The sequence below is a fragment of the Bactrocera neohumeralis genome, chromosome 6 (assembly GCF_024586455.1).
Source record: "Bactrocera neohumeralis isolate Rockhampton chromosome 6, APGP_CSIRO_Bneo_wtdbg2-racon-allhic-juicebox.fasta_v2, whole genome shotgun sequence".
Taxonomy (NCBI): Eukaryota; Metazoa; Arthropoda; class Insecta; order Diptera; family Tephritidae; genus Bactrocera; species Bactrocera neohumeralis.
The window spans coordinates 70,417,810-70,435,375 of NC_065923.1; the positions used below are offsets into that span (position 1 = coordinate 70,417,810).

Consider the following 17,566-nt stretch of genomic DNA (forward strand, 5'->3'; position numbering starts at 1 on the left):
AAAATTTAAAATATACTTTTTTGAAATATTTTTGAATAATTTGTTTTTAATAAATAATTTTTTTCTAAAGACAGCTCTGTTCCTATATTAACAAACAAAACAAATTCCAAGGACTAGAAAAAAGTTAATATATTTTTTTTTAAATAAAATTTTAAATATTTAAAAAAAATTTTTTAATTAAATTTTTAATTGAAATATTTTTTTTAAACTTTTTTCATAGGCAATCCTGTTTCTATATTCACAAACAAAAATTTACAGAAAAAAAATGTTGCAAGGACTAGAAAAAAATATTATTTTTTAATTGTTTTTCATAAACAACTCTGTTCCTATATTCACAGACAAAACGTTCAAAGACTAGTAAAGTAATTAAAATTTTAAATATATTATTCTTTTATTTGTTTTTATTAATATATATTTTTTTAAGTTTTTAATTTTTTTTCATTGACGAATGTACCGTGATTTCCATATTCACAGATAAATCGTTACAAGGTTTAGAAAAAAAAAAATAAAATACTGTTTTTGAATAAAATTTTAAATAAGTTTTTTTTGTAATTTTTCCATAGTCAACTTTGTTTCTATAATATATTTATATGTAGATTTAAATTAATCAAGCATACATTTTTCTTGCGAAATTTCTACTTTCTTCTTTTTCTTTTATTATACCTGCCTTTCCAATTATTCTTCTCAAAATTTCTATTTATTTGCTTAATTCAATTAGAACTTTTTCTGTTTTTTTTTTAATTCTTTTTTTTCTAGTTTTACATAATTTCTTCTGTATACTCACAGTAACTTGTTGAGCAAACTCAACCTTCGGCTGGCCGACCAATTCAATAATATGAACCATATGGAACGCTTTTTTCTGCACTAACACTGTTGTTGATGAGCGATTTTTTGCTCTTGCTCTTTGTTGTTGTTTATTTGTATTTGGCGTAAGTGTACTTTGCTGGATTTCTTTTACAAACAACGCGTTGTTATCGTTGTTTTTGTATGGAATTTGTTTAATTTGCGCCCACTTATTGTTGCTTTAATATATAACGCTTTTATTTTGCACAATTTTTTCAACACTTTTTCTTTTTTTTGCTGATTTATTTGGCTAGTTTTTGTTATATTGTTACTGTTTATTTTATTTTTGTATTTTTGTTTGCTAACTTTTGTGTATTATGTGTTTCTGCGCTGTGTGGAAAATGTTCCTTCTGCTGCTTTATTGATTACTTTATTTGATTTCTGTTGCAGGAGAAAATGGCCACACTTTTTTTGCACGAATTTTTCAACTTTTTTTAAGTATAATAAATTTTTCCTTCGAAATCAATTTTTAATATTTTATTAAAAAATGTTTTGATTTAGTTGTTGCACATTTGTAACTATTTTTTTGGTATTTTGTTGCATCAAGTAATGTTTGCACTTGTCAATTTAAGTTTACTTTTGTTTAATGAAAAACTCAGCTCGGTTTAGCAAAGTATATTTTTTTGTTGAAATTTTGGTTTTTACTTACTCTTTAGTTTGATTATGAATTTGTGCTATTGTTTGTAGTTGTTGTAATTGTTTAGTGTCTATATTTGATTTCGTTTTACTTGTATGAGGTGTGCACTTAAGAAGTTTACTGTTATTTTAGTTCATGACTTTTTTGTTAGGATTTTTTTAACAATTTTTTGTTTTTTTTTTTTAATTATTTTACCACTGTTGCCTTTGCTGATTTTTCACACGCACAAATTGTGGTATCTAAATTTTATTTTGAAATATATTTATTTTATTTTTTAAACGCAGTTCGCTGCTGCCACGGTTTTCGGTTTTTAAATATATTTTTTGTATGTTTTATACAAATTTGGTGAATTCGTTTTCACTTTTGATCAATTGAAATGCCTTTTGGGTTGGAAGAATAAAGAAAATATTTACGAATTACATTACATAATATGGAGATTTTGGATTTTGTGTTTCAGTGTGTGTTATTGTGTTATTTTCGAAAAATGTGTCAATTCAAAAGTTTTCGGAAAAAAGAAACACGTTTTTTGAAAATTTTAAGAAAATTTTTTCAAACATTTTTGATGTCAATTTTCTGGAAATTTGTATTAATAAGCCTATCAAAAATAATTTTTTTGTAAATTATAAAAAGTAAAATAAAAATATTTTTAATAATATTTTTTTATAGGAAAACTTTTTTATTACACAACGATTTGCTCGTAGTTTTGGGAAACACGCTTTTAAGTAATAAAACTATTATAAACTATATTTTCCTAATTTTTTTTTTTAAATTTCTAAATTTTTTTTTTTTTAAGTTTTTCTAATTAAATTTTTTTTTTCGTTTAAAAAGCATGAATTCTTGGATAATTAAAAATTATTCGTATACATATTTCACAATTTCAGCGTTCGAAAAAATTAATATAATTTTTCAGATCATTAATTATAACAAAAAAATTTTGTTTTCTAATTGAATTATGAAATTAAAAAAAAAGAGATATGAAAATATTTATTTCATAATTTTAGAATTCGCAAATTAAGTACATTTTTTTAGATCATTAATTATAAGAAAATAAAAAAAAAATTACAGAATACTTAAAGATTTTTTAGACTGAAAATTTTAAGAAAATTAATACAAAAACATTTATTTCAAAATTTTTAAAAAATAAATATAGGTTTCCATAACTAAAGCGCTTTTATATATATATTTTTTATAAAATCTTTTTATATCATGTTTATTTATTAATAATATTTTAATTTAATAATTGTGTTAGTATTTAATCTAAAATAAACCTTTATTGAAATTTTGATCTTTTTTTTTTAATCTCAAAAATTTTGAAATTTAGAAATTTGGATTTTTACATATGAAACAAATAATGTGACAAAATTAGATATTGAATATTTTTGAGTTTAGTGCTCGAGCTGGATTATTGTTGATTTTATTATATACATTTTTTAAATTGTGAATTCATTATGTATATCGTCACCTAAAAAGCAAAATAACCTATCACCAAAAAATCGAAATTGAGTTTTGGTTGCTTAAGATTCACTACATTTTGTTACATATTATGTAGGTATAAAATTTATCAAACTTTAAGCCTCCGCTATCAGATATAACCAATATATAACCGTTTGCATTAACCATTTTATAACCAAAATTCAAATTTTGTTTTAATATGGGTGGTTTTTATTATATCGGTTTTCTTCGCCTGTAAACTTATGAAAAGTGATGTTATATTGCGTTTTAGGTGACGATATGTATAATATAAAACCCAAACTGTTTTCACACTAATATTCACACATGAGTGGAAAAAATTTAACCCTTTTTGGAAGACTATCAATTGAGCCTTAGTGTTGTTTTCTCAATTGCAAAATGTTAGTAAACAAGTGGAGAGTTTTATACAGATTATGCTGAAGTTTGTAATCGCTAAATTTTCCCATCGAAAAAAATTTCCGTCTGAGTGCAAATTTGTAATTTTACAAACTTTCTTAGTGTTCATTAATTTTCTTTGAATAGAACCCTGATTTATGCTATTTTTTTAATGCGAAATATTTTTACAATACATTTTTGTATTATGCTAAGCACCTTCCTTAGTGTTTATCTAATTTCCTGTACGTGGATTTCCTGAAAGTGGCATAATAAGCCAATCCTCAAAAAAAAATTTATTAGAAGAGCATCACGTCTAATATAAAAAATACAGGTGCAGCTACCTTGAAATTTTCCACAAGATTTCAAGCGAGTCATGTGGAAACAGCCAAAGCAAAGGCATGAAAAATGCGAAACAATAAATTTTCGTCTATAAAACCACAAAATAATTATGCGCGGAAAACCAATATTGAACACACAAATGCACGCACATACTCAAACTGCAATTGGCTAACACACTTTTGAAAAAAACAAAACAATAAAAAAGAAAACTTGGAAAAATTTTATAGGTAAAACAGCGGCAAGTAATGCAAGCAAAATGAAATGATTTTGGAGCGAAGTGCGGAAAATGTTCAGGAAAAATGTGGAAAAGTATGCAAAAGTGTGTATATATACACGGTGAAACCGTTTACACAATTCTAAATCATGTGGCAGCTGTGTAAACGTTTTTCCAATCGATTGAGGCAAATCGAACGGCTAGAAGCGGTTGGCAAGGCATAAAACACTCCAGCATTTGTGAACTGAGACAAGGCATGTGTGTATTTTTATAGGCTTACACATTTATATACGAATATATTATATATATACAAAACAATGTAATATATGTACAAATATATATGTTTGTATATATTTACTAAGCGTTGTTAGCCTTTGTTGGCCGCAAGCTAGCAGACAGCCAGCCATGCTGAGGCATTTGCGAATTAATGATAAATAAATTCAAATTCAAATTGTTTGCATTATAAAACACTAAGAAATAATTCGTGCCTTTGTTCGAAGGCGAGAAACCAAAGCAAACTATGCAAATGAACGTCCGAAAATTGCCAAGTAAGTGGTGGCGGTGACGCTGCCTGTGGCGGTGTGGTCAGTGCGGCGCAGCCAATCATGTGCAAATAATATTCAGCTTGTACGGCTTTAAATGCCAAAAATGTTGAGTTGCGAAATTTAATTTCGTTCATTTTGCGTAAGCAACTGCAGCAAATTGTGTCTTTAAGATTGGCAGTTATGCTGGACAGATTTTCGAGTGATTGCTTTGATGTGCAGAATTGTAAAGATTTTCAAAATATTTTAGAAAAGTTTTGGGTTTGAAGGTAGGCTATAGCTAAACCGATTTTTAACAGATTCGAACAGATTAAATTTTTCATTGTTTTTTTTCATTTGTTACACTCAAATTTTCCCTAAAAAGTTTTGAAGAAGGTATTGTAGAAGGTTTGTATTCTATAACCCTCTACGAAAGCATCATTTTTCAAACAGAATTTTTAAATTTTTCAGGCACTTGGAAGATAGTTTAAATTTGTGAAATTCCTCAAAGCAAAAAGAAGTTTTCATTTTCGCTGCCAAAAAAAAAACCAAAAAAAAGAAAGTCCTTTGTTTCTAAGAAAATTTAAGCAATTGGTTAACTAGGATACTAAATTAAGTAGCTGAATAAATTTAATTTTACATAACGGTAAACGAATTAAGTAAAAAAATGTATGGGCAGCTAAAAATATAAATTGTTACACAAACAAAACAAAAAACAATATCAAAGCAACAGGAATTTATATAAATATATATTTCGAAATTTGATTACGAAGGAATATTTATCAGAGTTGCAAAAAACAACAACAAAAATTTATACAAAAATATTTTTTAATATCTTTGTGTAACACATCTCATTTTAAATTTTTTTGTAAAGTAAAAAAATTTTTAAGGAAAAAATTAATATTAAAATTTTTTTATTTTAATAGTCTTTTAGATTAGATAAAAAATTTTGGAATTTTTAAATATATATTTTTTCATTAAGAAATATTTATCAGAGTTGCGAAAAACAACAACACAAGTCTATACAAGTTTTTTTAAATCTTGAAGTACTTGAAGTCCACTTTAAATATTTTTTTTTTGTAAAGTGAAAAATTAAAAAAAAAAATTATTTTTTTAGTTTTCTACATTTTTATTAGTTTTCTACAAAAAAAATGCTCTCATTATCTAAAAAAAGTTTTGAGATGCTAGAATATTAAAATAAATATTTTCTTCATTTAAAAATTTCTTTAGACTAGTATTTAGAAAAACAAAAATTTTATAGGAAATGATTTATAAAAGTAATACTTATCATTTGAACCATTTTTTTAAATTGTTTTAACACAAACTTATTTTAAAATTTTTCTTTTTAAAGCAAAAGATATGAAATTTCACATTTGAGAAATATTTTTTATTAAAAAAAAAATTTTATTAAAATACAATTATAATAAAAAAAAAATTTAATGTTCTCATATGTGAAATTTTCATTTAAATACATTTAGGCCTAAAATATTTTTTTTTATGAAAAATATTATTTTATTAATTTATTGTTAAAAAAAAAAATTGTAAATACTTTTTATATTGTTTCATTTTTTTTTTATTAAAAAATATTTTTTTAAATTATTTTAGGCAAAAATGTATAAACAAAATATTTTATTTAATACAAAAATAAATTTTTTGTTAAAAAATTAAATTTTAAATATAAGAATAATTTTTTTTTATTGTTTTAATAATTTTTGTTTTAGGCAAAATGTATTTGAAAACTTATTTTTTATTATTGAACTGAAAAATAAACTATTATGCAGTTATTAATTTTATTAAAAAATAAATATAATTTTATTTAAAAAAAATCAGTTATTTAAAATTTTCATCATTAAAAAGTTTGCAGTGCGAGTATAAGAATTTTTTTATGTTTTACATTTTTTAGAATGTAATATATTTTTTGTTTCCACGATTTTTTCTGTTTTTTTTAATAAATATTTTAGTACTGTTTTTATTCGAATTTAATATTCTGCTTGGCAGTTTACACTTCAAAAGCATTTATTTTATAGATATTGAAGATTTTGTATACAAATTATTTTATTTTATTATTTAAGTTTTTTAAGGGTATCAAATACCCAATCTTTAACTGCTATTGAGGAAAAATAAGTTAAAGCTTTAAAGTAACTGCGTTTTGTTGCTTTGAACTTTAAGCTGTTACAATGCTTTTACAAGTTTCCTTTTCAAATATAGTTGGGAAAATTTCAAGACAATTAATATATAATATGTGTATTTATATATAGATATAGGAAAATGGTAATAGTGTAATAAAATTTAGCTATTTTATTTTTTCACTATAAGTGTTCATAATTTATTTATTACTTAAATAAAAAAATATATATATTTTTCAACTAAAATAATTCCGAAAAATTCTGAAATTTTAATTTACATTTTTTTTAATATTTAAATATTTTTTTATATTATATATATATTTATTAAAATAAAATTTTAACTTCAGCAACTAAAATGATGCTTAATTTTCAACCACTTGCATGCGTGCTCAGCTGAGCTCAAGCGCCTGTTAAATTTGCAGCTAACACAATATTCAAAACCACTGGCAAATTTCACTTAAAACCCTGACATATATTTTATAAGAAAATAATATTGAAACATAAACACGCAGAAACCACTACAAAGTGTTTCAAAAAGTTTCGAAACTATCGAAACTTAAAGTTGACCGTTAGAAAATTTTGAATTGAAACACGTTTCAAGTCGAATTTCGCTCACAAGTATTTGCTTTATGTGCCTGTGTGTGTATTTTGTTGTTGTGTGTTGTATATTTTCGTGTTGAACACTGTATTGGAAAACTTAATACGTTACGCTGTTATCCGCTGATAAGATTTGCACAATTTTTATCTTTCAAATATTATTATATTTTTCTCACTTGAAAAGCGCGTATAAGCTTTTTTTTTGGTTATTGTTTGCTCTTCAACTTGGATTTTGTTTTCGGTTAAAATATTTTTTATTTCCGAATTTTTAGTTAAATATTTTTATTTTGATCTTACAAATACAAATAAATTTGCTAAAATTTGCAAATATTTAAATATATTTATTTTGTATTGATAATTATTTTTTTTATTTGGGTTTGTTTTGTTTTATTCTATTGTTGAATATATTTTGCTTTGCTTGCTTGCTTTATTTTTGATATTTGTTTTCTGAGAACTTTGAGAATGTCACACGAGAGACGAGAACTATACGAAATATTTTCTGACTTAACTACACAAAACTCAATAGCGTACTGAAAAAGGACGGCTAACGGCAAGCAGGAAAACCAACCACTCGTATCAAGTTGGAAAATTCAATCAGAATATCGAACGAGCGCTGCCAACGAGCCAACGAACAAGCGAACGAGCATTGACTGCACACATACATACATACATACATATGCCTTTGATAAACAAACACACACATATTTGTGTATGCGTATATGTGTGTGTTTGTGTGGGTGAACGAGTGGTTAGACGGACATGAAGCGAAGCAAGCAAATTTTCAAAATTCAAGTAGCGCACGAAAGTGCCACGACAGCAACGAGTACCCTACACTTGAATTTGTATGCCTAAAAAATGTTGGTTTGCGTGTGTGTGTGCGCGCGCTTATAACGGTACATACGACTACTCAGCTATGCGCTACATGCAAACGCTTCATACTTATGGCCGTGTGTGTGTGTCTACGTGTATGAAGCTGAGTCAACGAAGTCACCTATGGTCCAAACGGCAAATTCAACGAACCAGCCGACTAATGAGCCGACCGGCCGAATGCCATATAAATGCCGTCGACCAACCCACATTGCATAGGCCGCGCGCGTCTCGACTCCAACAACACACACACACACACACAGTTACAACACAGGCACTATATTACGGCTTGGCTGTGTTTGTTTGTGGGCCAAGAAAATTCCAGCGCACAGTAGGCGCTCGCCAAGCAACGAACGAATGCAGTTCGCGTACGAACTTGCGAATTTACAACAAATCGAGCATGTTGCGTGTGTGACGACTATGTTGCGGTTCGTTGCCGCTTACGTACGCGAACATGCTCGCAGCGAACAAACGAGTAGCGCCGAGCGGCATTGCATCGAACAGCTAAAAATTGCTGGGCCAACGAACGAATGAGAGGCGCTTTGTAAAGCAACGAGTACGCGGCGAGTGTCGAACGAATTGCGCCGAACTGTTGCGGACGAATGTTGGCTGCTACACACACACACATACGCATTTGTATAGGCCGGGAGGTTTCGTGTGCACGTTCGCTCGCTGGTTCGGGTGTGTACATTTCATGCTCGTTGGTTGTTGTATGTTGTGTTGTGCTGTTGCGGCAGGCCAAAACGGAAAATACAATTACTCGCAAGCGCGCTTGTATTGTGAACCCCTAAAACTCGGCAACGCCATGCAACACCAACATCAATGCGCGCGCCAACAATAACAACATGCTGCCGTGGCACGGCACAACAAAAGCAACTCAAACATGTGGGTGTGCATTGAAGAGCGCAAGAGTACTAACGCCTGTGTGCGGCCAGCGCGCTTGCGGTGCCTGAGCGGGAGTGAGATGACTAGCGTGCGGGGCTGTTGGGTGCTGGCCACATTGCCTAGCGTTTCCAGTTGCAAGGCGACACACACGCACGCACACAAGTGTGCCATGCGGCAAAACTAACGGCACAGCAAGGTGTGCGCGCGGTGTGCGGCGGCAGCATGTTGTTTTGTTGTTGGCGTGCTTGTTGGATTTTTGCGCGAGCGGGTTGGCATTATTGCTGTTTGTGCGCGCACAGCGCTCGGCTGCTGTTGCTGTAGTCATTGCTGGATTGACGGCCGCCTGTGTTTGAAGTGGAAAATGTGCACGCTTTGCTTTTGTTGTAATTGTATTTGTTTTCATTGCGCTTCTTTTTAGTTTATTTGCTTCTGTTTTTTTCGTGTGATGAGTGCATGTTTTGCTTTTGCTTTTGCCGTTTGCCACATATTCCTTGCGCGCGCTGTTGCCGTTGTTGTTGCAGCGATTTTCCTGCCTCCCATTTGTATTTGTTGCTGTTTTTCCATTGCGCTGCTTTGGTGTGTTGGTGTTGTTTGCTTTTAATTTTCAACGTTTTTCGTGCAAAAATGCTTTTCGCATTTTCGTAGCGTCGCCGCTTTTTGTTGCCTTTATTATTTATTCATTTTTTTCTATATAATATTCACTCTGCATTTCGTAGCTGTTTAGAAAATGTTTTGAATTTATCGACTTTGTATGTTTGTCTGCGCGTACATACATTGTTTTCGCACTACTTGGCATATTCTTACACACAAATTATTGCCGGAATATGGATCGACTTTGGCTGGCTTTAGCTGTTGTGCTGGAAGGTCAATGCTTTGGATTGTGGGTTTAAAATTTGCTTAAATTTCACTAAACTTCGTTGGTACAGCAGCAAGCAGGCAATTGTGCCACAATGTAGGTTGAAACAATTTTGGGGATATCATAACAGTTTTAATGAAAACAGTAGGCAATTTGGGTCTAGGGCTTATTTTCGAACGTATTTGAAAAAGTTTGTAGTATATTAGGTGCTGAATTTTGAAGGTGGTGGGTAATTTTTTCTACTCCAAAACAATGCCAACAATAAAAAATGACTTCAAAATTCGTGGTTCGTTTACTTTATTTTGGGTCTGAAGCTCCGCTTAGCATTTAAACTAAAGATCTATAGAAAGAATTTGAAAGCAAAGTTGTTGGTAATGAAAGATCTACAAACTTTTCTCTTTACTAATTTTTTACATAACCTCAAAATTTTAGTGTAAAATTCAAATGAATTAGTTTTGAGATTAACGTCCAGGACGCCCATAATCAACACATTATAAAAAAAAGAATTGGTGCTTGAGAAGCGACTATTAACAGTTAGATATCTTACTGGCATCGTTAGAATATCGGAAGGATCAGTAAAAACCTTTTTGAAAGATCATTTTGGTCTAAGAAAGGTGAAAGCACGATTTATTCCAAAATGACTCAATATGTGCCCTCCGAGTTCCTTCCGACAAGGAATACTATTTGATTATTATGCGACGTTTGCGCGAAGCTATTCGTAAAAAGAGGCCACCATGATACTGACCCGTCACATACTGCATTGGTTCTTCTTGAGTATTTTGTGGTCAAGGGAGATTACTTTGTAAGGGACGACATAGGTTTTGAAGTATAAATTAAATATTTGAAGATTAAGAACAAAGTCTTACTATTTTATGCTCATAGTAGTATATTGGTCCAGCATGTTAATAGAATGTTGTGGCAATGAATTACGCACCTAAACTTAGAAATATTATTAGTTTAATCCTCTCACAGGTCTAGTTTCACTTTATTCAACGATTAAAAGATGAAATTGGTAAAAAAGTATATAAGACATTCAATTCGTAAAATGTATTAACTACAATATTGGCGATATTCATAGTGTGACTTTTTGAAGACAAGTTTTGAAGGAATTATTCTACGAAAATTTTAGATTTACAAAAATATTAATCTTACACTTGTGAGTGTATTTTTACTAATATTGAATTTCTTCTAACATCTCTAGCGCTCTCGGAGGCGACTTAAATCCTCCCGCAGATCAAGTTTCCATTTTGTTTAACGATTTTTCTAACATCTCTGATGCTCTTGGAGGCAACTTAAATGAGAATGAACTAAAATTTTACTGGGAATCTTTGAGCAAGCCAAAAATGTAACTTGCTTGGTGAAACATTAGTTCATATTAGAAGCTTTAACTGACTATTTAAACCGCATCGCTTCTTGGAATTATTATTATATTCATTTACTTATACATGACTAAAGAGAAGTACAGTAAATTCAAACCTTTCCTTCCAAGCTGTTTAAATAGATACTGAAATGAGCTTAAAATCTTGTATTTTGAAGCTATGGGATGCAGTAGTGCCATCACGAAAGTGAATTCAAAGTTCGAGATTGTCATTTTACTATTTCTTACATACATACTTCCGAGGGACAAGAGAGCTTGATATAGCTAGATGATATTGATATTTTGGGTATGAGACGCGTTCTTACTCGATTTGTTCCGTTAAAACTGATTTTTTCAAAACGAATACCATAACAGGCCTCTTTGGACATGCTTGATCTTGCGTATTTTGACCCCACATTCATGGAGAGCATTATAACGAGCCGGAATCAAATAAACCACGCCAAAGTCGCTCAAAAATCAAGATGACGCTCATTGTTTTTGTCGATGTCGATATTCGTGGTTTATATATATATATTTTCTGAAAGAAGGGAGAATGGCGTCGGATGTCTTCTTTCTAAATCAGCCTCTGCGGCGCTTATAGAATGGAAAGCTCACTCGGATAGAATATTCGTGGTTTGGTGCATCATAAATGTGTTCCGGAGGAACAGACGGTCAATGAGGTGTTCTATTTCGCTGCATTAAGGCGTTTGCGTGAGAACATCTGTCGAAAACGGCCGGAATTGTAGAAAAACAATTAACATTATCATCATTAGCACTGAATCGAGGCACGATTGTGACCAAATTTAAGGCCAAAAATGCAATTTTTATTATCAAACAATCACCGTATTCACCAGATTTGGCTGCGGGTTCCGGGTCAGGTGTTAAGATATTTTGGATCTTGAGACACCTTAACTTCTTTTTATATTTTTAAATTTTTGTATTAGAAATAAGACAATTTTTTGAATTTCAACCTGATTTTAAATTTTTTTATGAGCAATAAGTATTTTTTGAACCAAAAGTTCAAAAAAGTAGGCTATTTCAGCAATTTGTACGGACCATATGTATGCAGATTTATATACATAGTATATGTATATAATATGTTTTTTTTTTTGTAATGTTAAATTGAATGAACTTTGTATAACATTCAAGCAAACTTATGTATGTAGTCTTCTTTAAACAAATTCTTCTTTTTACAAATACTTTAAAGCTTATGAAATATTTTTTAGCCAACATATGGCAATATGCGCGCAAGCATAAACTTTATAATTTATGATATTTTCGTTTAAACTTTTTATTGCAAGAAAGTATCATTAAAATCGCTTTGCTTTGTTAAGCACAACAGTTTTCTACACAATTTTCAACGCAAAACTTTAACTATGCGAAAATTTCAGCTTTAATATCCGTACATCAGAATTTGATTGATTTATACCTACTTCTCCTGCGAACGCCCTCACACACGCAGCACACACACACAAACAGCAATATCCGCAGAACGCACTTCATTTGTAGTCAACGTTTCCAATTGGAGGAGAAAATCTACTCTTCAATGGAATTTGTGCGCCTTCATATGCACCAGCTAAGAGCACGCTTAAAGAGAAGCACACACAGAGAAGAGAAAAGCTGTTTACCGCCACACTCTTGCATGATTTGCGACGAAACCAATGAGTTTTCCGGCGAATTTGTGTTTACATCAGGCGAAACGCAACAATTTTCCAACAACAACTGTATGCGGCTGCACAAACACACTTGCTTAACACCATAGATTATCAACAATAACAATAACAACACGTGACACAACTCAGGCGTTGGGGGATGTTTTCCTTAGCTACAAAACACTATGCTAGATGAGTTTTGTTGTAAAGCAAAAATAAAAACCGGCAAATAAGTATGCCTGAGCGCAGAGGCGCAGAGAAATGGAAGCGCAACCCCACCACGCAGCATGCCATATGGATGCGTATGTCCGTAGGTGTGTGTGTATGTGTGTCGTCACTGTCGTATATCATGAATTGAGTTATAGTGTCGACGTGGTAACTGCACAAAAATTCAATACAAAAAGCGAAGATGCAAGAAAAAAGGGAACAGGAAGAGTTAGTCAATATATTTAAAATTGTAGTGGAGGAAGAAGAAGAAGCAGATACATATGGCGGAAAAGGTGAAAATGTAAAAATGTGCAAATGCGAAAAATCTGTAAACTTTAAGCGAATTCTTGCGACAAAAGTCACCAAAGGATGCCAGACAAGACCAAGGGTTTCTAATTTAAGCAACATAAGATAAAAACATATATACTATACTATATAATTTTTAGTTAAATCAAGCTGTAACCGCGACTTGAATTTACAGATTCTTAAGAGACTTCTACACATGAGAAGTTGGCAAATTAGTTTTAAGTGTTCCTTTGTCAACCCAAAACTCCAATGCTGAACTTTCGAAGGCCGCTACTATATGATTTTTATGTGGCTACTTACAGTCACGGACGTTAAAATAGAATCATTCATAGTAATCATTTTCGGTTCTAAAAAAATATGAATGTTATTTAAATTCAACAAAAATGGACCTTTCTGTAAAAGTCTACGCAAGTGAGGAAAGTTCTCTGTGTGCCATTCACTTAGGAGTAGCCAGAAACGATTCTTTTACATATCGCTCAAGCAGCGCACGACTTTCGGTGTTAGACCAAGTATCCGATGGGTAGCCAAAAAACATCCGTTTGAAGGCGAGCTAAAATGAGAATGCGTAACATCCCTCCACTGGGTTGGACGCTGGAGTTGGCACCCGCTACGTAAAAAAAACACCTCTAATGAAAAGCACACATCAGCCTCGGATGAGAAAACCCTTTTAGATGAAGACCACTGCAAACACTTTAGGCACTACGATTAAAAGCATGCACCTGGAATGTTCGGTCCCTTTAATATCGCTGAGTCATGGCATACACCCCGGTGAATGAACATCTAGCCACAATCCACTTCAAAGCGAAGTTCCTCAACATATCGCTGATTTGCCCACCACCAAAGATGTCTTCTATGAGCGCTTAAGGCAAAGAAGATATCTTTGGCACAACGGTTGGTAAACTCAGCCTTCATGATGATACATTTTCAAATGGGTTGGGGCTAATCAACCTCGCCAGGGCCCCAAATTTATTATCTGTAGTACTAGATTCCAGTATAGGAAAATGCATCAAGCTACCTGGCTGTCTCCGGATCGAAAAGCCTCCCACCGAATCGATCATGTTGTGTTAGATGGAAAACAAGTCTTCAATGTTTAAGACGTGCGTACGCTTCGAGATCCTAGTATTGAGTTGGACCGCTTTCTTGTTGCAGCTAAGATACGCACCCACCTCTGTGTAGCAAAAAACGCACATCAACAAACACAGGGAAGGTTCGACTTCGGGAAGCGACTATCATAACCGGCAGTGGAAGGGTATTCTACTCGACTTGCACTGCTACTCTTTCAGAGCATTAATCATCAACTCGGTATAAGAGAACTTTGGGACGGCATTCCAAGCTCCTTAAGTACAGCTGCAAACGAAACCATTGGATTCCGAAAAAGGCAAAGCCCAACAAAATCCGACCGTAAAGGGTTCGTTTATGTAAAAAAAATGCGTGACTAGTAGAGCCAATTTAGTTAAATCCGTTTATACATACGCGACCTAGTCCTTAAAGTTTTAAGGTATTGCTCCAAAATTCTGCACACGTTTTTTTCTTTGCTTCACTGAAGCATATATGTACATGTCATACAAGCTGAATGATTAAGCCCTAGTTCTTGCATGACAAACTCTTTTATTTGAGAAGATAGCTTCACGAAACTTAGCATAGATAGCTTACTCAAAGCAACAGTTTAAGCTTCAAAGAAATTGTTCAGATCGGACCTCTATAGTACATAGCTGTCATACTAACTGAATGCTCAAACTCAAGTTCTTGTATGACAAACTTTTTTTCGAATATGTATTAAGATTAGTAAAGGCACATACGCATATTAAAGAAATGCGCCTGCAAACCAAAATTTAAGATTAGCAAAGACTCAAACTCTTATAAAATAAGTGCGCCTAAAGCTATGCTAAACATAATTTAAAATGGTAAGCTGTTAATAACTATTAGGCATATTGTATTTGGTTTGATCCCACATCTCTTGTATATAAAATTAAATTCACTTTAAAAATATAATTTTTGATGTTTCATTTATTAAAAGATACTGGATTTATTATCATTGTTTATATTTTTAAGCGGTTATGCGCACTAATCCCCAATCATAACAAAAATTATACAAATCCGTGTTAGCTCTTTCAGATAATTAAATTATGCAATCACTCTCATACTTTTCACTTAAGAGATGATCAAATAAATCCCAATAACTTAACTCCATTAATTTTCTGCTTGCCAGAGAAAACAGAAGAAAGCATGCACTTCAGGCGCACAAGAAAATTCAATATTTAATCTTAAGCAGTGGAAATAATATTTTAAAAAGACAATCTTCATCAATCGGGCAAAATATATTTACTACAACAACGAAAGCAAATAATTGCGCAAGGCCATTGCACAAACAATGCAATTGCGCATGGAAAATATTGTAAAAAATGTAAGCCTTTATGAAAGCAAGCAGCGCGATAACGTGCAACAAGCCGACGCACACATAAATGCGTCTTACACGCATATGCGCCATTAAGTATGCTACATGCCAAGCACAATAGTGAATTAACAGATAAAGCCACAGCATGATATACACAGATGAATATATGTGGAGTCTAAGAGAGGAGCTGCGGCATTTGTGGCAGATGACTTTGTCAACAACTTTTTACATATATGTGTACATATGTGCGTGTATATGGGTACTTTATTTATTTACCTTTTCTTTAAGTTTATTTTTGTATTATTATTATTATTTTTTGCTGCCTGAGTGTGGCCGTTGCTGTCACATGAGCGTTTACATACAAATACACATGTCTGTGTGTGTGGTTTGTTTTCGCACAATTTTTAAATGAATGCCCGTCCGAGCTGAAACAACAAGCCAACACATGCATACAAACGCAAGTATCTTCGAATGTGTGTCCATGTGAGTGAACTGGACAGGCAGCACCACAAGCTGCACTAAAATGAAATGAAAAGAAACGTAAGCAAGTAATAGTGAAGTGAAGTGAAATGGTGAGTGAGTGTGGGAGCCAGAAACAGAGCATAAAGTTAAAGTGAATTGGAGCAAAGTTAAGTGGCGTGCAGTGGCATGGCATGGATTGGATGGAGCATAGTGGATTGTGTTGAAGAAAATTGGTGTAGAGTAGCTGACCGCCGGTGCTTATGTGTCCACATATATGCGTGGCTGTATGTAAGCTTGTGTGCGTTGTGGCTGTGGCATGCGTACAAGGCAAATGAACACTTCAAATGGATGGCCTGCAGAGATTTTCGATGAGCTGGCAAAGCAAGAAGGAAAAGATGAAGAAGCGGCAGACAAAGTAATCGCTTCGTAGTGGACACGCCGTTGGAAGGGGGTAGTTGCTTGGAATGCGCAATATAGCATTTGTCAGCGTTGATACGATCAGCAGGGACACTAAGCAACACAATTACACACACACAGCTACAACTACAAATCAAATGAAAGTAGTTGGCGGCTAACTTTAATACCAAGGCAGGCGACCAAATGCAAGGATGTAGGAAGTTTTATTATGTTTTTCACTTTTATTTGATGCGCAGTGTGCTTAAATAGGTCGCCGTGACAAATGCACAAACACAAACAAATAGACGAACAAAAAAAGAGTAAAAAAAATTTTATTGTGGTTGTATCGAAACTGTTATACCCTTAACATGTAAAAATGCGGCATATAAGCACTTGATTCTGATCGAAGTGTGCGTATAGCAGCTATATGTTGTAGTACTTCGATCTGAATAATATAGTCGGAGATTATAGCGTTATCACGGAGAATAATCTGTGCCAAATTTCGGGAAAATATCTCGTCAAAAGAAAAAGTTTTCCATACAAACACGTTATTTCATTTGTTCAGTTTGTATGAGAGCCATGTGATATAGTGACTCGATCTGAACAATTTCTTCGGAGTTTGCCCCGTTACATTGGATAATAATTTATACCAAATATGGTGAGGACATCGTGTCAAATAAGATAGTCTCCATATAAGAACTTAATTTCGCATGTTCAGTTTGTATGGCAGCTATATGCTATAGTTGTCCGATCTTAGCCATTTCTTCGGAAATTGCACCATTGCCTTAAGTTATAACTTATGCAAAATTTCGTGAAATTATCTGGTTAAATGAAAAAGTTTTCCATACAAGCACTTGAATCCGATCGTTCAGTTTGTATGGCAGCTATATGCTGTAGTATTCCGATATCGACTGTTCCAACAAATAAGCAACTTTTTGAAGAGAAAAGGAAGTATGTACAATTTCAACTCGATATCTTCAAAATTTAAGTCCGACTCGTTGTTTTGGGCATAAAAACGCCACACACACACAAAACCGTGTCAAGGCACTACCACGCACTAT

At 32.4% G+C, this 17,566-nt stretch overlaps 1 protein-coding gene across 13 annotated transcripts in view; it reads right to left on the minus strand.

The window, feature by feature from the left end:
- Positions 1–17,566, minus strand: part of LOC126763544 (CUGBP Elav-like family member 4) — a 955,905-nt gene that overhangs the window by 399,961 nt on the left and 538,378 nt on the right. For 3 of the 13 annotated variants that reach the window (XM_050481145.1, XM_050481139.1, XM_050481137.1), the window contains exons 1-2: positions 7,235–7,635; positions 785–1,860 (exon numbers count right to left, since the gene is read on the minus strand). The exons of the other annotated variants lie outside the window; for them this stretch is intronic. In XM_050481145.1, coding sequence (XP_050337102.1) covers positions 785–844 — 60 coding nt within the window. In that variant the 5' untranslated portion in view covers positions 845–1,860; positions 7,235–7,635. Of the gene's footprint in view, positions 1–784; positions 1,861–7,234; positions 7,636–17,566 lie in introns of those variants that run through there. 13 annotated transcript variants of the gene reach the window in all.